Source organism: Rhododendron vialii, chromosome 1a (assembly GCF_030253575.1).
Source record: "Rhododendron vialii isolate Sample 1 chromosome 1a, ASM3025357v1".
Classification (NCBI taxonomy): domain Eukaryota; kingdom Viridiplantae; phylum Streptophyta; class Magnoliopsida; order Ericales; family Ericaceae; genus Rhododendron; species Rhododendron vialii.
The window spans coordinates 35,970,686-35,997,382 of NC_080557.1; the positions used below are offsets into that span (position 1 = coordinate 35,970,686).

Below are 26,697 nucleotides of genomic sequence, written 5' to 3' on the forward strand. Positions count from 1 at the left end.
CGCGAGTATCCTTAAAATCACGTTCTGAACACATTGAGTGGCTCGGATCATCAAAATTTGGTCAGAAAAAATAAGAAAAAGGGGAAGCTCTTACCGTAATACGGTAAGAGCGCCCTTATTAGAAGCTTACTATGTGTGTATATATATTATAAAATAGTGTAAAAGGGTAATAAGGGTAATTTACATAATGGAAGGATGAAAACATAAGTATAAAAAATAAGCAGGATGAATTCTTACATGGTATGGATAAAGAGTATGAATATTTAAATATTCCTTAATTTTTTAGGTTAAATTGTTTTTTTTAGGTTAAGTTGTCTTATGTTAAGTTATTTTAGTTTAAAGTGTAGAATTTTTTTTCTAATTAGACCTCTTCCTTTATATTATTTCACTTTGGGCCATTGAATTTAGTTTCAAAATACTATTTTGGGTTTCCTTTCTTGAAAAAAATAGAGAATTTAAGACTAGTATATAGCAAAAAATCTATCGGTGGCGAGTCTATATAAGTTAGGGTTAATTTTTTTGTTTGCATATAATAATTGCATATTCTAAAATTCTTACAGTGATAGCCGCCCTCATCCTTGCTTATTTGATATACATGTCACTTAATTGTATTAGACAAAGTTTTTTACAATCACAACAAATATTGTGAACTACAATATACATTTTGTAAATTGTACTAAATGGGAAATTTTTGTGGGATAGAGGAGGTATTTTTTTTCTTATTCATGTATTATATTACCATTTGATGCGTACTACTATTGAAATAGAGCCCTGCTATGGTACACTATTTGGTCAACACTAAAAATGTAAATCGCGTTTTGTGGGAACTACTTTGGAATTTCACATAAATGATTAAAGCCAAACAATTTTTTATCATATTTTTAAGAGACGTAAAAAATCTGCCGGTTTTTAGTTATGTCTTGACCATTTTTTTGCTCTATCAGCAAATTGGGCGTAGAAGCCTTTATCATATCCGACTAAGCTGATATTTCACATTAATCCTTAAAAAAAATTTAAAACAAATACAATGGCTTCGATGATTTATGAGACAGTTTTTTATTGATTAAAAGAAGGGGTGAAAATTACAAGAATCTGGAGTAAGATTTTGGGGTAATGGGCCCACACAGTAGCGCTAGCGTACACCGCTTTCCCGTCGTGTATGGATATATAGTGGTAGTGTGGTACTATAAAACTAGGGTTGTCATGCCCTAAAATGCCCAAAATCTTCAATTAGAACAGACGCGCCGCCGCAGCTGAAGATCCGATTTCGTCTTCAACCAGTTTTTGCTCCACAGGTTCTTCTACTTCTTCTTCTTTTCTACTTGAATATACACAGCTCTCTCACTCTATGTATACGTAGATCTGAGCGGACACACGGTGGGTTTAAACGATCATGCTAATCAATCTTCTTGGTCTCTCTTTGTGGGGTTCCCGTCCGTCGACCGGTTATCTAACGGATCTTTTTGCATATTTTTCACGAGTTTAGATAGATTGAGTTTCCTGCTCCCGCCCAGAGAACCAATCCCTAATTTGTTCGATGTTTAGTTTCCTAGGGATGGTTCAAACAGCGCGCATGAGAGAGAGAGAGAGAGAGAGAGAGAGAGAGAGAGAGAGAGAGAGTATGCTCTCATATCGTTTGGGTAGATTCTTGAAGGATTTTCGTGAATTTGGCTTTTGGCTATATACTGTACAACATTGTAGCCTGTAAGTAAGTCTCCATCTCTCCTCCAAGAGTTAGATCCATTTGGAGAGAGAGAGAGAGAGAGAGAGAGTATGTTCTAATATCAATGGGGTAGGGATAACGAGGGTTTTGTTGAACTTGGAAATTTTGGTGGCTATATACAGTAGGAGATTGGTGTGGTATAAGCCACCGTCTCTCCTCCCAAGAGTTAAACCCATTAGGGATTTACGAGTGGGTTTGGACTTGGAACCACTTTTGCCCCGATGGATTACGTTCGTTGTTAAGATAGAGAAAAGATTGTGTCTGACCCTCATCGAGTTGCTGTTCAACCCTAGTGAACTCCTCTCCCCTGGTTGGCAGGCCTTTTGAGGTCATGTGTTTCTTTACACTTAAGCCTAGCCGTTGTGTGTGGCCTGGGTGGTTATATATCGTTAATAGGAAAACTTGCATAATTGTGTTTTCTATGTTTTGTACCTAATCCTGTGTTTCTTTACTCTTAAGCCTAGCTGTGTTTTGTGTGGCCCGGGCGGTTATGTGTCTTTATAGGAAAAGGTACATAATTGTGTTCCATGTTGGGTACTTGTTCCATTCTTGTGAATGTTTTAAAGCGAACACTCGCAAGAGTAGGACTTTTTTGGAGTTAGTCTGTACGTTGGATTTCTTCGGAGGTGTAGCTCTGTGCACAAATAATTAACCTTAGAGATAAAGAAAGTAATGTTCTATAATTTTCATAGAGTTACAGGGCATTTGTTATTTGATGGGGGTTGGAACAAAGGTTATTTACAGGGAGTGTTCCGAGGATTCTATAGACGTTCTTTTCATGTGATGGTTCGAGCTATTTATTTTGTTTCGTCTCAGTCCCATCCCGCCAACATATTGTCATGTTGGTCTAGTGGAGGGTTCTTCTCTATCCCGCCACATACTCACTCACTTGTTAACTGAACACGTTCTACTGGGAAATTGAAGGATTGGAGATTTTATTAATAGAAGTACTACACTAGCTATAGTGGCTTGTAAGTCTCATGCCCTTGTGGTGTAAAGGTGGGTCCTAAATGTTGGATGAGGGCACGTGAAGTCTGTTTTGTATAGTTGATCAAATGAGATGAAGAACATTTCATACGTTTGTGTGAGTTGGAGCAAGTCAATGCACCAAATTATTATGAAGTTGGAAGCTACTGATTTAGTATGCAGTGGTGGACGCATACTAATCAACTTTGATTTTGATAAAGGTAAGATTATTTTGATTTTGAAAAGTTTTAAGTACAAATCAACTTTGATTTTGATAAAGGTAAGATTATTTTGATTTTGAAAAGTTTTAAGTACAAATCAACTTTTTGGAGGTGCCAGATGCTATTTTTTTTGTCCATATCCAAATAAATATGGGGCCTTGGAAAAATATCAAAATTTTGGGGGCGTGATGGCGCCTGCTGCACCTTCCGGGACAGCCACTGTTAGTTCGTGGATATAGCCCTTCCCCACGATATTGTGTAGTAAAATTTTCCACCTTACCTTCACTTTTTGGTGAATATGGTTGCTTGCTGTTCTGCGCAAGCAAAGTAGAGGTTTGTCATGGTTGGTGTTTCTTCTCCACTTATGTCTAGACTAGACTTTAAACGTGAGCGTGTTGCTTAAGCAAATATCCTAGTGTGTAATTGGAGTTTATGTTTTTACATCGTTGTTGCACATTATTTCTCCCATTCTGTAACTTTTTGATGGGATCTGCTGTTGTGTTTGAGGTTTATCTACATTTGTTGTATTACTTGTCCTTGAAGGCTCTTTGTTTGCTTATTTGTCTCCTTAAATTGGACAGATTTTGAACTGACTTGTGTAAATGAGGGGAAGGAGTTACACCCCTTCACCACCAAGGGGCTATGGTAGAAGAGGAAGGAGCCCTAGCCCAAGGGGTCGCTATGGTGGTCGTGGGAGAGATCTTCCGACTAGTCTTTTGGTTCGCAACCTTCGCCATGATTGTAGGTTCGTATTTCTCAATTTTGCTTTCCTTTGTTGTTTTTTAGGTAGAGCTTGTCTTTGTTGTTTGGTACTAAAGAATGTGATTCTGAATTTAGATGTTATTGCCAAAGGTGTTTCCTGTTTGAATCTTAAATCTTTTCTATTGACATGGAACTTTATGGAATTTGATTCGCATTTGATGGGTGCCTGAGCATACTCTTAAGAAGGATTTGGCTGTTCAAGAAGACTTGGCCTAACTTCTGAAGTAATGAAGTTCTTTTGAAGTGTTGGCATACTCTTTTGAAGTGTTGGTATTGTAGACATGGCCAATGCAATATGACTTCTATGTGCTGGTCAATCTGCCTAGATTCTCTGTACCTGTTGTTTCCTGTATTGTATTTAAAATTCATTATGATTTTGGGTTGTTCACTTTCCTGTGCAGGGCAGAAGACCTCCGTAGACCGTTTGGGCAATTTGGTGCGCTGAAGGATATTTACCTTCCAAGAGATTATTATACTGGGTGAGCTTGTGTTGAGTGATAGAGATTTCCAAATTACTTTGCCAACTGAATCAGCGCACATCTATCTATCAAGTGGTCCTTTCCATTCTCCTTTGGCTTTGACCGTATTGATATGCTTTGCGCTATTTCTACAACTTTTGTTCTTGTTTTTCTCCCTTTTATATTTCTTTGTTTTCTTATTCATGTTTCACTATTCTATTATCTCAACTTGGTTGATTTATTAAAGTTGTTGAGATTGAACAGTGAAATAAAAGTCGTGAAGACGTCAATTAAGAGTTCGGTCGAGACACTCGAGTAGTAAGAGTTCTGTTGACATCATCAATCAAGTAGTAAGAGAGAGTTGTGTTCAAGATGATGTTAATGGTAGTGAAGAGTGGAAGGAATTTGGGTTTCTGTACACTTTGAAGATTTCAAGATTTCAAGTCTTGGAAGAATTCAAGTCATTTTAATACTGACACTTGCAAGGTCAGCAGCCAAGTGCTTGCTCTATGTGTTTATCATGGACTCCCATAATAACGGGGTTAATTTCTGAAGGGGCTGTTTGGAAATTTCCTTAAAGAATATGATGTTCAAGATGAAACCAATTTCAGCGTTGGTTTTGAGTCCCCCGAAATAATTCCTTTTCACCGGGGAAGCTGAGTTTGATATATGTAAGTTAAAAATACAGTGATCTCTTAAACCCGTCTGTATTACCCACGGCTGACTGGCTGTCTCCTGTATTTCAAACAGCCCCAAGAACTCCAAGGTGTAGGTGGTGCTTTTCCTTGTGTTTTCAGGCAATGCTTTTTAAGCCTTTTTTCATCCTGTTGGAATTGTTACTTTATTTTGCAGGGAACCTAGGGGCTTTGGGTTCATCCAATATGTGGATCCCAGTGATGCTGCAGAAGCTAAATATCATATGGATGGTCAAATTCTTCTAGGCCGCAGGTTGACTGTGGTATTTGCAGAAGAGAACAGGAAGAAGCCAACTGACATGAGGGCAAGGGAGCGGGGAAGGTATGGTTTGCTTCTCTCCCTTTCTCTCTCTATCTCACACACCCGCATCGCACATTCTGTTTTGGTCTTTTTATTATTGGCATGAAAATATAAATAAATCTCTTCGTTTTAGCTTGAGATATAATCATATTAGTGCCTATAGTCCCCTTTATCATATGATGGGAAATAAGTATCTCATATTAAGGTGCCTTCACAGATAATTGGGAATACATTTAGTACTTGTCACATTTGTGTGCAACAAAATTAGCTGATGAGATGATATTTTACTGGAAATGAACTCATTTGAGAGGCCATGGATTAAGTTGGATCCTTTGAAAAGTGACCACTTTATTCCTGTATACATGGATACTTATTATTGAAAGCTCACTTTTCTGCATACAAAGTAGTGGCAGGGGTCGACAATATGACAGAAGGCGGTCTGGTTCGCCTCGGGATTCTCGTTCGCCTCGGGATTCTCGTTCTCCACCTCCACGTCATGCAAGAACGCGATCCCATGGCCGTGAGTACTACTCCCCTTCCGCACGGAGGCAAAACTCGAGGTATGCTATAATAATCCTCTTATTTTCTTCCCTTTGCAATAAGTGCTGTCTGTTGAAAAAACATAGTTTCCCCCCCTCTGCTCCCCTGCTGTGTGTACTGAAGAAAAAAGGATAACCAAAAAATTTAGCGCTTTCCATGTTGGACATATGAATGGATGAAAGGAACTCTATGGTACACACGCAACTAGATTTTTTTTTTGGTAATTTAGCCACATTAATTTGTTACTCACTCCACTCTTTTGTTACCATCTCCATAATTCGTGCCATGCACACTTATTTGTAACCAACACCGCAGAAAGTTGTACCAAAAAAATTGCAGAAGTACCTAGCAAAAATCACCAGTAAAGTACGTAATGAATGAACCACTTGTTAGCCAACCTCAAAAAAACGCACTACCCAATTTTTCTACGGTATGATGTTCAAAAAAAAAAAAACTACGGTACACCTCATCATAGCTAAGCCTCTAAACTTCGTAACTAAAGTAGCAAAAATAACATTTCCCTGATTTTTCTGTTGGAATTGCTGACTGTTTCAAGTGTTATGCAGGTCTGTGTCACCTCAGGAGAAAAGGTATAGCAGAGATAGGTCATACTCTCGCTCTCCTGCCTATAATGGCTCCAGGAGCCGCAGTCAAAGCCCGGCGAGGGAGCAGTCCCCGCCCTATAATGGTTCAAGAAGCCGCAGTCGAAGTCCAGTGAGGGTGCATTCTCCGGTTGGGGGTCAAAGCAGGAGCCGGAGCCCTATTAGAAGCCCAGAAAGGGGTGAATCTCCTAGTCAGTAGTGAGATACTCTACAAAATGTGGCGGTGCTATGCTATGATGTCAAAAATTTTAGTTTCAAAAGTTAGGTGACTGACTCAAGTATTGTACCTACTTTAATGGTTAACTGAATTCGTGACTGCTATGGTTTTCCCAGTTCTTGTTTAAGTTCTCGTGTTCTGGTTGTGAAGTTTACTGCGTTTTCAGTATCATTTGATGGTACTTTTTCGTGGAGTTTACTGTGCTATCAACATCCTCAGTTAAAACCTCAAAACTTGAGTACGTAAATTTGACATGAAAAAAAAGAAAGAAAGACAACTTAAATGAGGACACAACTTATGTGTTATGCGGACTTGACTATATGGGTTAGACACATTTGGTGTCATGTCATATTTTATATTTATATTTATAATATGAGCTCACTCTGGTGTGGTATTTTCAGCCGCAGGAAATGAGGCTGTGTTTGACAAGTGTGATAGGTGTTGGGATGGGATTAATAATCCCGTGAGCCCTCTAATATTGTGTTTGGTGTTGCCAAAATGGATAGGACTAACAATCCCATGGGGGACACGGTATTGGCAATCCCATCCCAGGGGACTAAGGCTAAAAAGACTACATTACCCATGAATATTAGCAACATGACAATTGCCTCTAATTTAGAATAGGAACCAGGACTTTAAATATTAGGAACAATTCTCCCAGGCTTAGGCACGACTTTTTTCATCTTTTCTTTTATTTTATTTCAAATGCAAGTTTATGCAATGTGTTCACGAATGGAAAGTAAATGTTATGTAGTCTATTTTGATGTTATTATATTTCAATGTTATTATAAAAAGGGTTATAATCGAAAGCAAAACTGCAGTTTCAAGTTGAATTGGTAAAAAAAAAAAAAGAAAAGTGGAATTAGTAAAATTTTGAAGCATGATTTATCAATACTTGATAAAGTTATCACTTGTTAAAATTTTTGTATTTTCTGGAATGAACACAACGATAAATAGATATTATGGAACTGAATTACTTGAATGATGAATGTGTTTTAAAAAATGATAACTTTGGATAAATTGGCAAAATGATATTATTGTATATCATCGTATAGAACCAGGGGTATTTGGAGGGTCCTGGTGGATTGGAGTTGGGCAGAAAGAAAAAAAAAGTAAATTACTTACTTTTGAATAATAAAATTCTTTTGAGTCTTCAATTTAAAGACTTGGGCGAAAAAAATTTGAGTACAGTTAATTGTATTTTTACATATTTCTATGGTTGAGGGTAAAATTGGAAATTGTCATTCTAATCCTATCCAATCCGGTCCTAAACAAACATGTTATTAATAATCTTATCATCTAATATATTGCTAACCAAACATACTCATTACCAATCCCTTCTCATTATCCCATCTCCTTACAAATCCTATTCATCTATCACAGTTATTAAACGAGGCTGAAATGATAAAACAACTTACATGAAGCAAAATTAACACACATAAACTGAGCTAATTATGGTAGTCTTGGATGATAATTTTTTGACTATATCTGTGGTGTCTACATAATGGCCGCAATTTCGAATACTATGGTACCGACCAAGAATGTATTAAACAGTTTGGCTTGTGGGACTCACTTCGTGGTCAATAAATTATTTGAATTCAGCCCCCTAAATTGGAAGATTGGATAAAAAAAACCTAAATTTCTCATATTGGGTTGATTTTTTGTAAGGTTATTAAAAAATTATTTAAAAATTAATGAACAATTTGAATTATTTATATGAGACCTGAAAGTGGCCTCACATGCTATTTTGTACACCAACGGTAATTTCTAAGTGGGTACCCCTAGTGGAGTTGGTTTTATCCTGATGTTCTCATCCGTTCACTTATTGGTTTGGGTAGGTATACAGATTATTTATGGAATAATCAGTTTTAATTTTAGAGAATAAGTTCTGTCCAGATCAACCGAACAAGGGGCTGTCCGGACGGCCCCATGTGGACCCCCTCCGGCCATTTTTTTAGAAAATTTGAATTATGCATTTTGTAGAGCCCGTAAAATAATGAATCTACGCAAAAAATTAGTTTGTCCGGATATCGATAGGTATGTCAAAAGTTGAGTTTTTACACCGAAAAATGGAAGACCGTGAACAGTTTAACTTTAAAAATAGTTGACAGATCACCTGTCGTCCATTTTTTCGTGTAAAAACTCAACTTTTGACATACCTATCGATGTCCGGACAAACTGATTTTTTGAGTAGATATATTATTTTGCAGGCTCTACAAAATGCACGGTTCGAATTTTCTAAAAAAATGAGTGAAGGGAGCCCACACGGGGCTGTCCGGACAGGCCCCCTTGTCCGGTTGATCCGGAAAGAACTTTTTCTCTTAATTTTATACTAATAGCAGCCACTTTATTCATTAGTTGGTCAGTAAGTGTAATAGTACAATTTACAAATGTGTTTTTTTTTCTTTTCCCGTAAGTCTTGGGTATATCACGTGTTACACGGGTCTGAATTCTTGTTTGTAAACTAAGGGAAATAAGTACATATTTTTTAAATAAGTACTTATGTTTTGAATTAAGGTTCTATTTATTTGAACGTAAAATATTTTTTTAGAAAATGTTTTAGGAGTACTTATTTTTTGGTGTTTGGTTATGCAAAAAAAACATGAAAATATTTTACCAAATAAAACATTTTACTTCATATGGTTGAAAATGTGATAAGTCATTTTTCGAATTTGGCTTCGCTACTCAACTAATAATTACGTTACTTTATAGAGCTCTCCTACATCTTCAATCTTATCCACCTATGATCTAACCTTGTACTTTCTTATCAAAGACGATAAAATTTTGTACTAGTATGTTTTAACACACACACACATATATATACATACATATATCATTCTACAACTACCAACTAAACACCAGAAAATAAAAACGAAACTTTTGTTTTATGCAAAATCATTTTACATGAAAAACTTTTACATCGGAAAACATTTACTTCGAGACAAATGGAGCCTAAAGGCAGGGCTGGCTCATAAGGGAGGTGAGAGAAGCGACCGCTTCTAGCTCCCAAATTTTGGTCCAAAATTGAGGCCCCACTGTAATGTAACTTGCATATTAATATTAGAATATTTCCTAATAAAAACACAATTGTATCTTTTTACATTTTTTTTTTTTATCCTTATCTTTTTACATTGATATTGTCATAATTGTATCCTTTTAGTTTGATTTTGTTGTTGTTGTTATTTTCGTACTTTTATCATTTTCTTTAGAAATTCATGAATACGTAAGGGGCTCAATATAGGAAACTCCCTTCGGGCCTCCAAAATATATAAGCTGGCCCTGCCTGAAGGTAACGTATTATGGAAGAATGACATGTTTCGTAAAGCAAAAAAATAAACACTTAAAAATAAGAACCTTAGCTGAACCGGGTCTAAACCGGCAAATTCCACCTTCCATTGATTCACTCCGACACGTGTTGTAGATTATTCATTATTCTGGAAAATCAGTTCAATTCTTTTAGTTTTAATCAATGGTGTGGCATTCTCTCTGGTCGACGGTCTAGTTTGTCCTTTTGTTGGTTCTTTTCAAGTTCATTTTGAGGATTCAAACTGTCATGATTTTAGAGCTCATTGGGAACATCAACTCTCCAAAAATCATGGGTTTTTTTTTTATTGGCAATCAAAAATCATGTTGATCAGATGTTGGTTGATATGATTATTGAAACGCATTTATCTTGAGATAAATGAGTTTAATAGGTTCCAATCCGGTGTTGCAATCTCTTTTTTTCAAGATATATGCAATTCAAAATCATATGAACCGCTATCGAATCAATGCAATTTTTGATGCGGTCAATATTATTGATGAGCTCTCAAATGTGAAATATTTTGGATCATCAAACTGAGTCTCGAGTGTGGCTAGTTGCTACATGGCCATGCGCCTCGACATAACTGCCTCTCCCTCTCTTTGAGGAAAAATAAATTCTAGCCGCCTCTCTTCCTTTTCCTCCCTCGCCCTAGGGTTTTTACTACCCTTATGCGGCAGCGGGAGGGAAGGGAAGGGCTTTACCCTTGATGGTTATGTTTGTCTTCTTTCACAATGATGGTTTTTTTCGCTTTCAATAATTCCTTTTCAGTGAGGGTTTTTTCTCTCGATCTCAGATATGAAAGTTTCTTTGAATTAACCCTTGTTTTTTTTTCTATCGGCTTCCCTTCATCACCGATTCCTTCTCTACCACTCCTCCTCCATGTTGCCAACGCCTAGTCGGCAGTGGGTTGGCGACGTTCATGGTTTGTAGTTTTGGTTAGCATGTTGAGGTCGTCAGAGATCCGCAATTTGTGGTTGTGGTCAGTGGTTTCTACTTGTGACGAATTACGATGGTTTGTGATTAGGACATTAGGACTGTAAATGAACTGAGCAACTCACGAGCTTGGTTCGAGTCATTTAGTAAACGGTAAATGAGCCGAACTCGAGCTCAAATTTTTGGTTCGTTTAATAAACGAGACGACATTTAGCTCAACAAAGCTGGGCTCGTTTGCAGTTCTAATTGTGATGTTATGAAATTTTTTCCTCACTTTTTTTTCTCACTGTTTCAATTGAATTTCAATCGAAGCATATGGTGAAAATGTGTTTTTTCGGTTGGGAAAGGTTAGTTTAGTTTGGGATACAGCCATTGGGTTGAGTTCTCACTGTCGTGATTGCTTTGTTTCGTATCAAGAAATGAATTTTTAGGCTCTGTTTGTTTGCCCTTAAAATATTCTTGCCAAAAATATTTTACATGATTTCCGATGTTTGGTTGTTGAAAAGCCTTGAAAATGAATTTTTTGGGAAAATATTTTACCTCTTTGGCCGTAAAATGATTTACCGTCCAAGGGCCTGTAAGTTGTTTTCCAACGCATACCCATCCCAGTTGCCCACTCCACGATCGCCTCGGTCAGATTAGTTGGAAGAATTTGTCTCAATCCAACGGTGCCACTTCCACGTGAACACATGAGTTCTCTCTCTCTCTCTCTCTCTCTCTCTCTCATAGTAAAAGCAAGACTCTGTCTCTAACAAATCAAGGTTGAGCAAAATTTCTTGAGAAATACTAAGTGCAAAGAAAATGGACAAAGAATTGACCCTTAAAGTGTACATGAACGACTCTTTATCCATTTTCTTTGTCCCTAGCACTCCTCAAATTTCTTTCATCTCTCTTAGAATTGCTCCAGTTTCCAAGGTTTTGAACCAAAATAGGCCAAGTAATTCAATGAGTTATTGATTTGGAAACGCTAAATTGAACTTCAACCAAACACTGGAAAATAATTTTAGAAAAAACATTTTCATGTAAAACTTTTTACATGAAATATATTTTCCAATGTAAAATATTTTACATTTAACCAAACAGAGCCTTAATGTATTTGGATTGATTTTCGCGCTCCACTCAGTGCAAAGTGGAGTGCCTGCGTACATTTTTTGAGCGCCAAAATTAGTGTTCAATGTATTTTGATTGAGATTAATAATATCATCTTTTATCGTTTTGTATCTCGTTCCCCATTCGGCTAAATAAGCCACTTTGGCTTATTTTTTATCCTTATTCAAATTTTTTTTCGTATTTGTTAGTTTCTCGTCAATTTTTTTGGGAATTATTGTATCATCATGACGAGAGGAATATAAAAAGTAAAAAATTATGATCGAAATCCAATTTTTTTTTGAATAAAGACGAAAAAATTGACTTATTAGCTTATTTTTATCTTTATTCAAAAAAAATTAAATTTCGATAAAAAAAATTTACTTTTTAAATTCCTCTAATCATGATGATGCAATAATACCCAAAAAATTGATGAGAAATTAACAAATACAAAAAAAAATTGAATAAAAACAAAAAATAAGACAAAGTGACTTATTTATGCAAATGGGTAGTCCCGAGTCCCAATTCTCCTATGAACCCGGTCCCACAGAGGCCAAAGCCATAGACTTTTCAATTTTCATGCCCCTTTTTCAAACCGAAATACTACTACTACTAGACAAAAGCCGATCATATAACCCGTTCTCAGGTGACAATGACTCTTCATGCCCCCTTTCAAATTGCATCAAAAGAAAAAGTTTAAAAAAAAATCAAACTTTATGGAGGGAAAATTCACAGAGAAAGTGTTCTAAATTGGCTCCATTTGCCAACCTTGTGACCCCACCCTTTTGCTTTCCTTGTCACTTTATACCTTAGAAAAAAGTGATTTTTATCAATCCAGGATTTTGTGTATTGACAAAAAGTACATTTATAATACAGTATTCTTTTTAGTCACTTAAACCTTAAAAAACAAAAACAATACAGTAGAAACTAAATATACATTTTATTTTTTGCATATTTTAGATAGTGTAAATTCACTTTCACATATTGCTATAGTATATGTTATAAATATTTGAACTCACTATTTAAAGGGAATGATTTGCATACACTCTTTTTTGATGGGTGCACTCTTTTTTTTTTTTTCCAGTGGGATAATTACATATTAAACTATGAAAGTTTGACTAAAAAAATAAGAAATGGAGTGCATATATCAGAAATGGGAGTGTGAAAATCATTACCCCACTTTGAACTCATACGAGAGAACTTTTTTTTTAATACAACAGATTTATGTGAAACAATCACAAGAAAACTCTTTTTTTGTCTTTATACAACGAATATGTTGGTTACATATAGTGATTAGCTTTGAAATGAGAAAAAAAAAAATGAAAGTCTACTTTGTTCTTTTACAAGTTTTGAGAAAAACATTTTATTCTCTGCATGGTTTTAATAAGTTTCTTTATCTATCTTTTTTCACTCATTACCACTTATTACATCAAATTTTTTTCTCAAAATTCAAAACCAAACAAAGTCGCTTCGATATAGATATATTTGCATCGAAATAATCCTATTTTTGTATGTTCTGCTATTGACTATTGTTCTCCTATTTTTGTAGGTTTACGCTAGTCACATAGCCTTTTAAAATAAAACTCACTCCCGCTCTCAATCCTTGTTCTACACTTGCACTCACAAATTTTAGCTATTTGAGAGATTTTCGAAAGACACTTTCATGCACCCACTCCCACATTATGTGACTTAGATTTAGGTTCTGCACGCGTGCATATCATTCATTTTACGTAGCATGAGTCATGAGATGTGCTACAGTTGTTCGTTATTTTGGGAACAAAGTCAAGTTGAAGTAAGAAAAAAAGAAAAAAGTCAGAGACAATTAGAATCTTCTCACGTTACTTGCAATTTTTTTTTTTATAAACTACTACACATGTTTATGAATTTTATGCATTCTTATACTAAAATTCATTGAAGTTCTCCACCCCCACACAGGCGGTTATTGCATGGAGTAATAGTTGTCTTTCTGCAGTGTATACTGTAAACACGAATCTAAATACATCATCACTCACTTCGACGATCTCGGGACGTAAAAATCATTAATAATGACTTCATCACTCAATTCGATAGCACAGAAGTTTCTCCAATTAATACATGTTAATTGTTAGTAATGATTTAAATTTTAAGTAGAGTTTTTTTCCGAGAAGATTATGGAAACAAATCTGAATGGATTTTACAAATAACGATTCTTAGCTGTCCAACCACTAACGAGAAGCTTCATTAACCAATTAAAAAAAATGGACTTCTTTAAGTAAACAATACTTCATCTACAGCTGAGCCCAAAAAGGGGGAAAAAAAAAAAAAAACTTCATTTACAGAAGAGACAATCCAGAAAGGCAGAACTCAGGTCCAGAGGTCTGTAGTCAAAGAAAGAAGCTGCCATTGAAGAGGTAAAAGTAGCTTCTTCTCCAAATATTTCTTTCCTCCCCCCCCCCCCCCCCCACACACACACAAACTTGGTTATAACAAAATAAATAAAAAAATAAAACAAACTTAATAAACCTCTGTGGGTAAATGTGCTTGTAATTTGAAGGGGGGTTTAGAAGGGTGTACTGAACAGTCATGCATTAATTAGTGAATGGGTTTTATTTGAGGTTACTGAACTCTGTTTTTCTGCTCCGGTTCCCACATTTGTAATTGTGAGCCTTTTCCTTTTCTTGGGTTTTATTAAACTTTGAAGAATCTTGACTGGATTCTGCTTTCTGGGTTGCAGTTTGTGCATCTGGGGCTAGATTTGTGTGTGTGAAACTTATAGGGTTTTGTTGAATCTTCGGAGGTCTCTTGCGCGATTTGGTTTCTGGGTTTGTACAGCAGCTGCAGCTAAGACACGTCACACTGGTATTTCTTCACCTCTTCTCTCTTGATTTCTGCTTCTGGGTGATGTTAATGGGGGATTTTCCTACGTTGGCTCTCTGACTTTTGTTGGTTTTGTGCAGGGTTTTTGTTGTTTTTCATTATTCTTTCCTTTTCTTCTGACTCGACCTCATCTTTAGGATGGAATTGGATCCTCTCCGGTCCAAGTTTTGGACTGGACGAGACAGTCCCAATCTGAATCGTCCATTGCTGCAATTAATGGCTCGGCTTTGGACTGTCTTGACTGGAGAGGATCCGAACCCTTTTAGGATTTAGTTCTATCGAAGAAGGGCATATTGGAGTTTGACTCATTGGATTCTTGTTTGAGATTAATTAGGATTATTTCCTGAAATTTATCAAACATTTTAGAATTAAATTAGTATACATGCTGGTCTAAATGTATTTATGATTTGAAGTTTTGGTAGGGTGTACTGAACAGTCATGACTCATGCATTAAGTGAAGAGTTTTATTTGAGTGTATTGAACCCTTGTTTTGCTGTTCTGGTATATCCACATTTGTGATTGTGAGCCTTTCCCTTTTCTAGGGTTTTTGGTAATCTTTCAAGAACCTTTACTGGATTCTGTGTTCTGGGTTCAGTTTGTGTATCTGAGGCTAGATTTCTGTGTTTGATATTTAGGGTTTTGTAACATTTTTGGAGGTTTCTTGGAGATTTGGTTTTGGGGTTTGTACAGCTAAGACACTTCAAACAGGTATTTTTCTTCACTTTTCTCTCTTGATTTATGCTTCTGGGGTTCTCTTTCGGGTAATGTTTAGAGGGTTTTCTTTTTGTGCCAGGTTTTTGTCGTTTTTCATTTTTCTTTCCTTTTTCTTCTGCTTATTTAACCTTTTTAGGATTTAGTTTTGTCAAAGGAGGACATTAGAGTTTAACTCGGTGGATTTCAGATAAAAAATTGAGATGAGCCGAATCATCTTCCGGAAATTAATCAACCATTTTGATTTTGATGATATGGTAATTAGGTAATAATTTGATGAGCTTTCTTTTCTCGCTCGCAAATGTTGGTCTTGGCTTCTAGGTTTGGTCACTTCACTAAATTGTTGCAGTACTTCATAATTCCTCTGTCTCTGCTTTGTCTTCCCTGTAAGGGTTGTTTATTCTTCATTTTACTGTTGACTTTCCTTTATAAACGTCTGAAAAGCTCCATAAACCGTAGTTTCACAGAGTTGCTTGTCAATGAGAAGCTAAGCCCAACACCCAGCAGCAATACCCAATACCTATGTTGGGCAACTAACCGAACACATGCAAACCAAAGCATGAAGAATAAGTCAATATCAACACAAGAAATCGTCCATGGTTCCCGCTATTTTTCAGTATATTATTGAATGAAGAAAATGAGTACAACATCAGCTACTAGAGTAGCCAGCAATATATGCTAAGGCACACATCATCGAATTACTCTGTACCCTCAGTAGTCGGTGCTTAAAAGAAATTTTGTCCTTGGTAATTCGATTTTTTTTTTGCCTTGGTTCCTAGCGACCAAACCCTCACCTTTGGCTAACGCCCCAAACGACATTACAACACAATCCTGTTTTCTAACAACCGGCGATAAAATTAAGATTCCTTGTTAGACAAGCCACGTCTTTCACGTCCTTCAATTTCAAGCAGTGTTTTATTTGTCTGGCTACATTTCCAAATCAGCCTTCCAACAATGTTGTAGAGGCCTTGTAGTTGTAGTCATATTGACTTTTTTTTTTTGAAATTTCCCTGCACATAGTTAGAAGTAAGACCATGCTGGTTTTTGTTTGTCTGGGCGGCCTATCGCTGGTTTTTGGTTTTCTTCACTTCTCTTTGTACTAGTTAGTTGAGAATTTTTTGACATTTAAAGGTGAAGAAAAGTATTTGTTGAAATGATGTCAGGGACCTTGATGGCTATGAGAAACTTACACTTATTAAACACTACATACACTCTAATCTTTGGCTGATATTGCTAGTGACAATTGGAGATGTATAGAAACGTGTTTCGATTGTCCTACACTGAGATACAAATGTGCTTTCAAAACAATAATTTGTGGGCTTCTTTGCCTGCATTTTCCCACTTGTTTTCATGTTCTTCTCTTTTTCATGTGTTGTTTTTGTTATGCCTTTTTATGTTGGGGGTGGGGGGAGGGTTACTGCAGTATAGTGACAGATTAGCATTAGTGATCTGTTAGTGTTGCAGTTCATACAGTCTGCCAGTTGCAAGAAGCTGCCCCTCAGAAAAAAAGTTCGACGTACTGCTATGAAATGCCGGCAGCTCTTTATTCCTCAATTTTTTGCAAGGATTTTGGAAATTTTGAATGTATCATAATTCTTGTGAACCCTAGAGCCATGTAGTCTGAATAAGTAGGTATTTACTATCAGAAACATACTTTCCTAATTTGTACTATATTTCGTTATTTATGCTACTTTCCTGAACTTTGTTACTATGATCCTTCTTTAGATCCCTTTTTTGTCCTTGCTTGTATTCAATGCAATGACTACACGATTGTCTACAACATTGGGTCAGTTGTCAATAATGCTCATGGACATGGATGGGCTTTTCTCTTCCCCAATCTAGGTTTGTCTGATCTTCTTCTTTTTCCCTTTTTCATCTTGCTCAACCTCATTAGGTTTGGTCTAGTGTTCTCTTAAGAGGTCGAGCTGTAGTTAATTATCATTCAACATGACTGTTAAATTTTTAGTTCGCCCCCAATTTTCGTGATTATTCACTAGTTCATACTCCTTCAATAGACAAAATGGAGATGCTTCACTCTGCGCGCTTGACATAGGCTTAAGTGTACTTCTCTCTCTCTCTCTCTCTGAACACACAGTAGGATTCCTCCTCCACTCTGCAGGTATATTGGTCACCTATGCTATTTTAGGGGCATCAAAAACAGCAGATTTTTTGGCACGTAACTTTCCAGTATGTTTCTTTGTGTGCTTGGAGTTTCAGTTACATTTTCAATATCATAGCATTTACAATTTCTTAGTTGAACTTTTGGCAATATCAGTTAAATGTGAGTGAATCACTCAGGATTCAGGAGTGAAGGTCAAGCTTTGAGAGTTCTTGGAGCAGATGATGCCTGAAATATGCCTAGGAAGCCTCCTCCTTTTCGTAGGCATGATGTTTTCCAATGCGGCAGGTGCATTCGTGGGAATTAACATAGGCACTGATGTTTCCACCATGCCTCCAGCTTCAGAAGTGGTTGCCATTCTTAAATCCAATCAGATAACTCATGTGCGCCTTTTCGACACGGATGCTCAAATGCTGAGTGCTCTCGCAGGCACTGGCATTGAAGTCATGGTCAGCGTTACGAACGAAGAAGTCCTAGGGATTGGACTATCGCCCTCAACAGCCGCGACCTGGGTAAATAAAAATGTCGCCGCTTACTTGCCTTTCACCAATATCACAGCCATTGCCGTAGGTAGCGAGGTCCTTACTTCTATCCCAAATGCCGCTCCCATTTTGGTTCCCGCCATGAATTACGTTTACAAAGCCCTAGTCGCTTCCAACCTAAATTATCAGGTCAAAGTGTCGACCCCACAGTCCATGGAATTACTTTCTAAGCCCCCCTTTCCTCCATCGACTACCAGCTTCAACGCCACATGGAACTCTACAATTTTCCAGCTCCTCCAGTTTTTGAGAAACACCAATTCTTATTACATGTTGAATGCATATCCTTATTATGGGTACATCAACAGCAACGGAATCTTTCCGATCGAGTACACCCTTTTTCAAGAGCTTCCTGCGGTCAAGGAGATTGTTGACCCAAATACACTTTTCAACTATGACAGCATGTTTGATGCTATGGTGGATGCTACGTATAATGCTATAGCAGCTTTCAATTTTTCAGGGATCCCAATTGTGGTGACCGAATCTGGGTGGCCCTGGCTCGGTGGGCCCAATGAAACTGCTGCCAAAACAGAGAATGCCAAAATCTACAACAATAACTTGATCGTCCGTGTTCTAAATGGATCAGGGCCGCCTAGTCAGCCGGCTGTTCCCATTAACACGTATATATGTGAGTTGTTCAATGAAGACGATAGATCAGGGCCCGTCTCGAAGAGAAACATGGGCCTCTTTTTTACCAATGGGACCGCTGTTTATCCTGTGAGACTGAGTACTTCCGAAAGAATATCAGGGAATGCAACGGTTTTTTGTGTTGCCATACAAGGCGCGAATGCCACTGCATTGCAAAATGGACTGAATTATGCTTGTTGGGAAGGTGGCGCCAACTGCAGTGCTATTCAACCTGGGCAGCTGTGTTATAACCCTGATACTCTTCAAAACCATGCTTCTTTTGCTTATAATGATTATTATCAAAAGATGCAGAGTCTCGGTGGAACCTGTGACTTTGATGGTACTGCCACGACAACTAGTGTTGATCCCAGTAAGTTACTACTATCATTTCTTTCTTATAGTGCTATTTGGACCTCTCTTTCTTTTATTCTTTGTGATTGGTTATGAAAGATATTGTCTCTCTAGAAATTCTCTTAAGGGTTGTTTGGTTGAAGACAAGACAATTGTTATTTGACAGACTTTGTTTGGATGAAGTCAAAAGCTCCTGGTTTTCCCTGGTTATCAAAGGATCTGGTGTTCCATACATGAGTCCCCTTGTAAAAAGGAAAGGGGGAAAAAAAAAAAAGAAAGGAAAAGAAAATTTATGCAGGCTTATTGAGTGTGAGTACTGTAAGCATGCGGGGTATTTATAGTAAAGTAGTCCAATTCGCCTGACGAAGTTATAGATTGATGGTTGATATCGGCTATAAGTGAACGCGTAAAAAGTAAATTCAATGTTCTGAGCTATAATTGCAATTCTTGCTTATATTTTAGCTACTTTCTTCATGTCTAAGTGTTGCATTTCCCTGGCAGGAAAAGGTGTTCAAACAATTTCCAGGAACAAGTAACAAGTATAGCCTGCCATTTTCTGCCTTTTGTGTCCAAAATCATGGGAGAGAATTTGCTTTCCTGATTAAGATTGTCGAATTGATTGTGCACTGATGTTACCTTTTTCGCTTTCCACAAATATCGCAGTCAATAAAGTTAGTTGCATTTTTGTCGGTGTGTTGGAAGGAATTGACTAAGAAAACCAGTACAACGTAATGCATACCACGTTATGTAAGAAACAATACGATTCGGAAAAGAAACTATGCAGGACATTACACAACTTTTCCACGCATCTGAATTGTCGTTATTGTTCCGAAAATGCATTGTATCCTCGTTGTGTTCTAAGCATTTGTATTCAACTCGTTCACAGCTCTCTCTCTCTCTCTCTCTCTCTCTCTCTCTCTCTCTCTCTCTCTCTCTCTCTCATATTCTAATTGTTTGGTGCCATTTTGCAGGTTATGGATCCTGTATTTTTACTGGGTGAGGACTTCAATCTATACCTTTTCTTATTTCACTTCATTTTGTTAGTATTGGTTAGCCTCTAACATGTATTAATTGTTTGGAACAGTTCAAATAGTTCAAATTCAAGCTCAAGTTCGATATTCCCACCTACTACTGGCTTTGGACCAATTGCTCAACCAGGCGGAGATTTTGGAAGAGCCTCGGGGCTTCAAATTCCTGGAATTTTAGCTATATTAATTGCCACGATCTTGCTTGACTTATACCGGGTTGCATAACTTGTCACAATCTTGAAATCACCACGGAATGAAGTCATAGGAGTCAAAAAAATTTTGGCAGTAGTTACTGATGGTTGCAATGTTGATTTTAGATAAATCATGCTCTTCTTAGTCAATTTTGAGGAGTATTTTCTTCAGTTTCTGTCTTTCCTCTTCTTTTATTTTCTTTTGCAATTGAGCTTGTGCAGGCATACGTATTGGAGCTTATTGTAATCTAGATTTCTGTAGGAAAGACATTGAATGGAAACAGCCTTGGAGATGAGTTTTGGATTTCTCTCCATTGTTGATTGAGCAACTAGTAGTATTCTTTAGATCATATCATTTGGTTTAGCTCATAAAGCTAACTTGTTGCGGAAAGTCTGTGTGCACACATAGATGCGTTCAGAACGTTCGATGCTCATGTGCCTCGCAAGATTATGAGATGTCCACGTGTAGCGGACGATTCTGTCAGAATGTGGGTATATAGATCTGTGTTTGTAACTTTGTATCTGTGGCATTGTTTTACTTGTTGAGCTTATGTGTGGGATGTTTGGAAAGTCCTTATTTTATCTTCTTGTATTTCATTTTCCCAATAATTTTTTTGAATAAAATTTCAAAATTGTTTTTCTTTTGGTGCCTCGGCGAACGAAACCTGTTTACAGCCCCTTTGGCTACTTGGGTCTTGGGTGTGAAATGAAAAAAAAGGGTGTGGTTTCACTTACTAATGAGAAAAGAAAAAAAAGAGAGTATGTTTTCTTACCATTTCATTTGGATAGAAAATATATTAAATCCACATCTTTTCTCTTCTCATCAAATTTCACCAAAAGTGGTGAGAAACAAAATGGCTTTATAAAGGATTCTTGACCTTCACCAATTCTCATCTCCTCTCGTCTACCAAACAAGAGATAATACTCTTTCTTGATTTCTTTCCTTTTCTTTTTTCTTAAAAATCCAACCACAACTTTACTACATACAGCCCATGCTAAATAAAAGTCAGATCTTATAAGAATTTGGTACTTACAACCAAAAATACTCCTAAACTTCCAAAATTGTCCCTGCATACCCGAAAACCAGTTTTCCCCAAAAATTTGAACTCCCTTCTTCCCTGTCCACACAGCAGCAGCGGATCACCCCCGCCATCATCGTCGACCATCCTCCACCTCCATAGTCGGTTACAATCAGCAGCAAATACTCCATAACCGCCACATCACAATCACCACCTCCACTAGTCATTCCATCATCGCCAGACCACCGATATGGTCAGATACACATTTCCAAAAAAATTAGAGAATTTCGGGTTTTAAAACTCGAAAATGTTACAAAAATTGGATTCTTATACCTGAAAATCTTAGACATATTTAGATTTTCATATATGAATGGTTTCAGAAACAGATTCATACTTTAAAATCCGAAAATATATGCAATTGGATTCTAACTTCCTAATTGTTGTGGGTTTTTCAGAAGTCAACTCCCAAAATGTTCTATCATTCTCAAGACTGGATATCCGACGAGGTTGGCTACCAGATTCAAAAACTTATTTGGTGCGAAATGATTTTCTTCAAATTTGTTTTTTCCCATTTTAAGTTGGCCTTATATAATTCGGAACTGCTGGTGCTAATGGGATGGTGCAATGTACTCCTTGGCAGGTTTTGTTCCTCAATGGCCTCTGTTATTCGGCCACTGAGTGATCCAATTTTTGGCAAAGGGAAGTGGGTTTAATTTTTTGATTCAGTTTTTTCATTTGTGCAAACCCTATGAGGTGAGAGTTAGGAGGTGGAAGGTGGATTGGGTTTATGGGGGGAGGTGGAGCTCTTGAGCTTTTGAAAATGTCAGCAATGGCGGGACGTGGGAGGGAGGAAAGAAGTTGTGGAAGATGATTGTTGGGATTCACTTGGGAAGGTGAAGGCTAGAACGTGTAAGGGAGAAGTGAGTGTGGTTTGTAAGTAGTAATTTTAGGGGTATTTTTGTCAATTCAATTGAGGGCATTTTTGTCTGAATATTTCTTACTTAAAAACGGATTGTACACAGTAAATTTGTGGTTGTCTTTAGAAACACCCTTGTCAATTACTGTACTAATAATAAGAACATTTTCTCATGCAACGACGTCGTTAAATCAATCGACCAACCAATCTCGTCGCGACGTCGTTTGTTAGTCACATCACTTTTTTATGCTTGGGTTTATCATCAGGTGCACATCTCTCTCTCTCTCTCTCTCCTAAAATGTCGAAGATGAACTCCGGCGGCCTGTCGGCCGGGGGAGGAAGCAGCCGCGGCGGAAGATCATGGCCTTCGACGACGTCGGTTTCATGTTCAGGAAAGAGAATACAAAAGGAGATGGCCGACCTCAACATGGACCCACCTTCTGACTGCTCCGCTGGCCCCAAAGGCGACAATCTTTATCACTGGGTCGCCACCATTATTGGCCCTCCAGGTTCCATCTCTGTCTCTGTGTGTGTGTGTATTTCTGTATGTAATACTGTATGGACGTACTATTTAGGTGGTGGATTATAATCTAAATTGTTTCACTTTGTGTGCTTTTTTTAATTGTTTTCTTCGGTAGCATGTTAAACCTAGTTTGGAAGAGTACTTGAATTTCTTTGGTACCGCCGATGCTGCTTTTCTCTGTTGAATTGAAATGAGCTTGCTCAACTGTTAACTTCGGTTGAAATTTGAAGGTGTTTCTTGTCTTACTAGCAGGGCTGCAAACGAACTAAGCTGCTCGTGGTTTGGCTCATTAAGGCTCGTCTCGGTAAACGAGCTGAGCTCGAGTTTAGGCTCGCTTACTGAACGAACTGAGCTCGGCACTCAAAAGCAAGGCTTGGCTCGCAAAAGCTCGGCTCGTTTGTATATTCTCAGCTTGTTTAAAGAGGCTCGTTAAGTAAATTAAATGAGCCGAGCTCGAGTTTTAGGCTCGTTAGTAAACGAGCGAGCTCAGACATGACAAAAGCTTAGCTCGGCCCGTTTGCACCCCTACATGTGTGTCTCAATTATTTAATCTCATGACGTAAACTTCTTTTGTTGAAGGAGGAAACATCAAAAATCAATCACAGTAAACTGAAGCAGAAAAAAAGAGAGAAGGGCATACGTTGATCATGTTTACGCCTCTCTCTTGTTCTAGCATTCGTTACTTTGAGTGGAGACTTGAATGAGAGAAGATGTTATAGCGGGGACTTGAAATTGAGACTCGCAAACAATAGAGTCCAAAGAGATGAAACACCAAGGAGGAAGCGGTTTGTTTTCGTATGGAATGTGGAGGGAGGTTTTAAAGTTGAATTTCCATATTTACCCTAGCAGTTACGGGGAAAATTTGTGTGGGGAGGGAGAAGCTGTAAAATAATGGTCGAAATTGTTATTTAAAAGTGTGAGCTACCTCAAAAAGTATGCACACCAACTTGGGTGTTCCCTTTATAATATTAATACATAGATACTATGTTTGTGGATCTATTGAGAACTTGAATACGAAAAAGGAAAAGAAAAGGCACATGAAAAATTAGAACGCGTGTTGTCCGCTGTATTTTTTCTCTTATTTGAGTTAATGTGACTTTAAACTAGTTAGGAGAAATCAGAAATGGTTGTAAACCAAAAGATGGGGGGAGGGAAAAGGAGATGTGAAGGTAAAGGTTCCCCCATACACTGATACAGTTTGTCGGGCAAATTTATTTGCCTTCTGTGGTATAGGCGATGCAAAGATGAAGTACATTGGATAAATAATTCATTGGCATCTATGTAGGATAAATAGATTTCTTCTTACTTACTGATTGGGAATGGTGTATGTGCCCAAGGCTTGGGGAGGAGACATGTATTAGGAATTTGAAACAAAAGCTTTTGGAATTTCTGCATGTCAAAGCATGTGACTATGTGAGGAAGAGGAGAGTCGGTGTGGGGTTGAAAATTTGGCATGTACTGCATTAATGTAGTGTTACAAAATAACTCTGCTGATGAACTTAGGAAAGGATTGCTTCTTGATCTCTATTTGAAGTATTGGATAGAAATCTTGGAGCCCAGCCTCCAAATCCGTTCTTGTTGGAGATTTTGGAATTGTGATTACTGTTAGATAAAGTAATTTATGGGATCCTATCAAGCCTATACATTACAAGGAAGACCTCGATACTTCTCCTGCAGGAAAAGAAAATGAAGAAGAATATAGAGAAAATCTGGAGGCTGCTCTTGCAGAATTGACTCTCAGATTAAAGCATTTGTGACAGAGGTGTTTGGTAATGGCATGTGTGGAAATTCCAACCCAAACGCATAAGCTATTAGGTGGAGAGGTCCCAAAATATATTGTGATCACCCATTCCATACCCAAGCAATGTGAGATTGTATTCTTTCTCAGCATGGAATGAAACAATTATGTATCGTTTCAGATACCTTTTATGGCCTTTGGTAATTGAATATGAGATGGATTTATTTTTACATTGATTTGAAGGCATGAATCATTTCTTTGTGGCTTTCACTCCTAAAAAGGTCCATTTGGCATGGTTTTCTTCGATCTTCTGTGTGTCTACCGAATGGTGATGAGAAATCTACAGATCATTTGCATTTTAAAGAGGTTGTTGATGATATAGAGGACAACCACCTCTCTGTGCAGATGCATATGCCTGAGCTCTTTTGTATGCTGAAGACTCTAATTAAGTCATATTCAAGTATTTCATTAGGTTTTGTTCTTGATGAATTACCTTGTAGTCGCTGACTGGGGTTTACATATGTAACGATCTTGTGTAAAATACACGTAAAGGGTAAATCCTAGGTTTCTATTTTCTCCTCCCTTTTCTCATTACACCTTTTCTCTACTTGTTTTCTGAACATATTTGCAGTATACTGTATTCCAAATGGGATTTTGGTTTATATTGCTCACTTTTATTTCAAAAAATTGCTTTTACGTGAATTACTTGTTTGCTAGACTGCTAGTTAGTTGGCTGCAACTAATTTTTATTTTTATTTCTTCAAATTCTTTTTCGTAGGAACACCATATCAAGGTGGCTTATTTTTTCTTGACATAACTTTTCCAAGTGATTATCCATTCAATCCTCCTAAGGTATGCTCTACTCCTCCCAGACACTGAGAATTGTTGAACTAACTAGTTACATGTCTTTTGCCTCCTTGAAGATTTAACATCACATAAGATTAAATACTCTAGTCTGAAGTTTAAATTGTATTCCTTTCATCGATACCTACTTGAAGGAGTACAACTCACTTCTACGAGAGTTCTTGACATCATCTAAATTCCTGATGTTGGGTATGGTGGCTTTCTGGGTAGCCAACAAAACATTCTTTGAATATCTCCATGATAAATTTGTAGTGACTAGTGAGCATTTGAAGATAGCCAAACTGATATCTCCACCTCACCGCCACCCTACCCCTCTGCCACCTAATCTGTCGCCGCTTTCCTCACCACTTGAAACATAATTCCATTTCTCCTCTCCTCTCCACCTCTTTACCTTCTCTAATGGTGGATGGAATCGAAATGTGGAAGGCGAAAGATTGTGGGTATACCGAAAAGTTGAAGATTAGGGAGGAGGTTAAGGTTGGACCGTTGCACTATTGGCTAGTGTGCTGGTTTGTTGTGGCTTAAATATTGCAACTTATTTCTTGTTTAGTTTTGAAAGCTGTGCCAAGCTGTTTGACACGGTGTTTTGCTTTGGCTTATGAGCCAACAACAATAACCGAAGGTCGGAAACAATTAATTATTGGGACATGGTTATTATCAGCTTTTACCGTAAGTCCAGCTGCTAAGGACACCCGCTTGGAACATGGGTGTGCTCATATTATGCATGTTTTGCCTTAGAAACTGCCATATAGTGGGGCTTCTTTGTCCTATTCTTTTGTGCTTTTCGTATTTTATAATTTTAGAATCAGGGTTACAGGTGGTTTTTAAAACTCGTATCTACCACTGCAATGTTGATTCCACGGGCACCGTGAGTTTGGACATCTTGAAGGATGGTTGGAGTCCGGCCCTAACAATCTCAAAGGTGCTTCTTGCGGTCAGATCTATTTTCACAACCCCTGACCCATGTGAGTACTTCTGCTCACTTTGGGACTGTTTGAGGCAGGTTTATAGGTTCTCAATTCTTCGAGTTCGAATCGAATGATATTATTCTCATAATTGGAATGATGCATTGTTCTTCTTATTCTAGTCCCTTGATACACTTATTTTTCAGGTAATCCAGTTATTCCTGGCATTTCTCGCTTGTACTTGGCAGACAGAGCTAAACATGATGAATTAGCTGCAGAATGGACCCTCCGATTTGCAAGGTGAATTTTATGACACTTCGCTTATTAAAACATTTGTATCCTTAATTAGCAAAATAGTAGTTGGTTTTATTTACACAACCAGCACCTTGCATCATATTTAATGATGTCTCAGTTGTAAATACGAATTATACGTTGCAGTTGATTTCTTCTGTTTGAAGTTCTTGGTTTGCTTTGAAATAGGTATATAATAACTCCCCAAAAC

At 37.5% G+C, this 26,697-nt stretch overlaps 2 protein-coding genes across 11 annotated transcripts; both read left to right on the top strand.

Moving 5' to 3' along the window:
- Positions 1–1,172: 1,172 nt before the first annotated feature.
- On the top strand, positions 1,173–6,612 carry LOC131308209 (serine/arginine-rich SC35-like splicing factor SCL33). 2 transcript variants are annotated; one of them, XM_058335063.1, is made up of 6 exons: positions 1,173–1,295; positions 3,492–3,655; positions 4,074–4,151; positions 4,983–5,147; positions 5,531–5,686; positions 6,233–6,612. In XM_058335063.1, the coding sequence occupies exons 2-6, from the start codon at positions 3,513–3,515 to the stop codon at positions 6,465–6,467; spliced, it is 777 nt and encodes a 258-aa protein (XP_058191046.1). In that variant the 5' UTR covers positions 1,173–1,295; positions 3,492–3,512; the 3' UTR covers positions 6,468–6,612. The 2 variants fall into 2 exon arrangements, with proteins under 2 accessions (XP_058191046.1, XP_058191051.1); XM_058335068.1 differs by having other exon boundaries at positions 5,534–5,686.
- LOC131308165 (constitutive photomorphogenesis protein 10-like) lies at positions 1,195–26,652 on the top strand. Of its 9 annotated transcripts, XM_058335055.1 has the most exons (9): positions 14,060–14,198; positions 14,522–14,646; positions 15,300–15,372; positions 17,674–19,030; positions 19,983–20,000; positions 22,477–22,674; positions 25,205–25,278; positions 26,108–26,255; positions 26,402–26,652. In XM_058335055.1, the coding sequence occupies exons 4-9, from the start codon at positions 17,716–17,718 to the stop codon at positions 26,497–26,499; spliced, it is 1,851 nt and encodes a 616-aa protein (XP_058191038.1). In that variant the 5' UTR covers positions 14,060–14,198; positions 14,522–14,646; positions 15,300–15,372; positions 17,674–17,715; the 3' UTR covers positions 26,500–26,652. The 9 variants fall into 9 exon arrangements, with proteins under 9 accessions (XP_058191033.1, XP_058191023.1, XP_058190989.1 ...); XM_058335006.1 differs by lacking the exons at positions 22,477–22,674; positions 25,205–25,278; positions 26,108–26,255; positions 26,402–26,652 and adding exons at positions 17,495–17,562; positions 20,096–20,549 and having other exon boundaries at positions 14,059–14,198; positions 19,983–20,007; XM_058335014.1 differs by lacking the exons at positions 22,477–22,674; positions 25,205–25,278; positions 26,108–26,255; positions 26,402–26,652 and adding an exon at positions 20,096–20,549 and having other exon boundaries at positions 14,059–14,198; positions 17,651–19,030; positions 19,983–20,007.
- Positions 26,653–26,697: the final 45 nt, after the last annotated feature.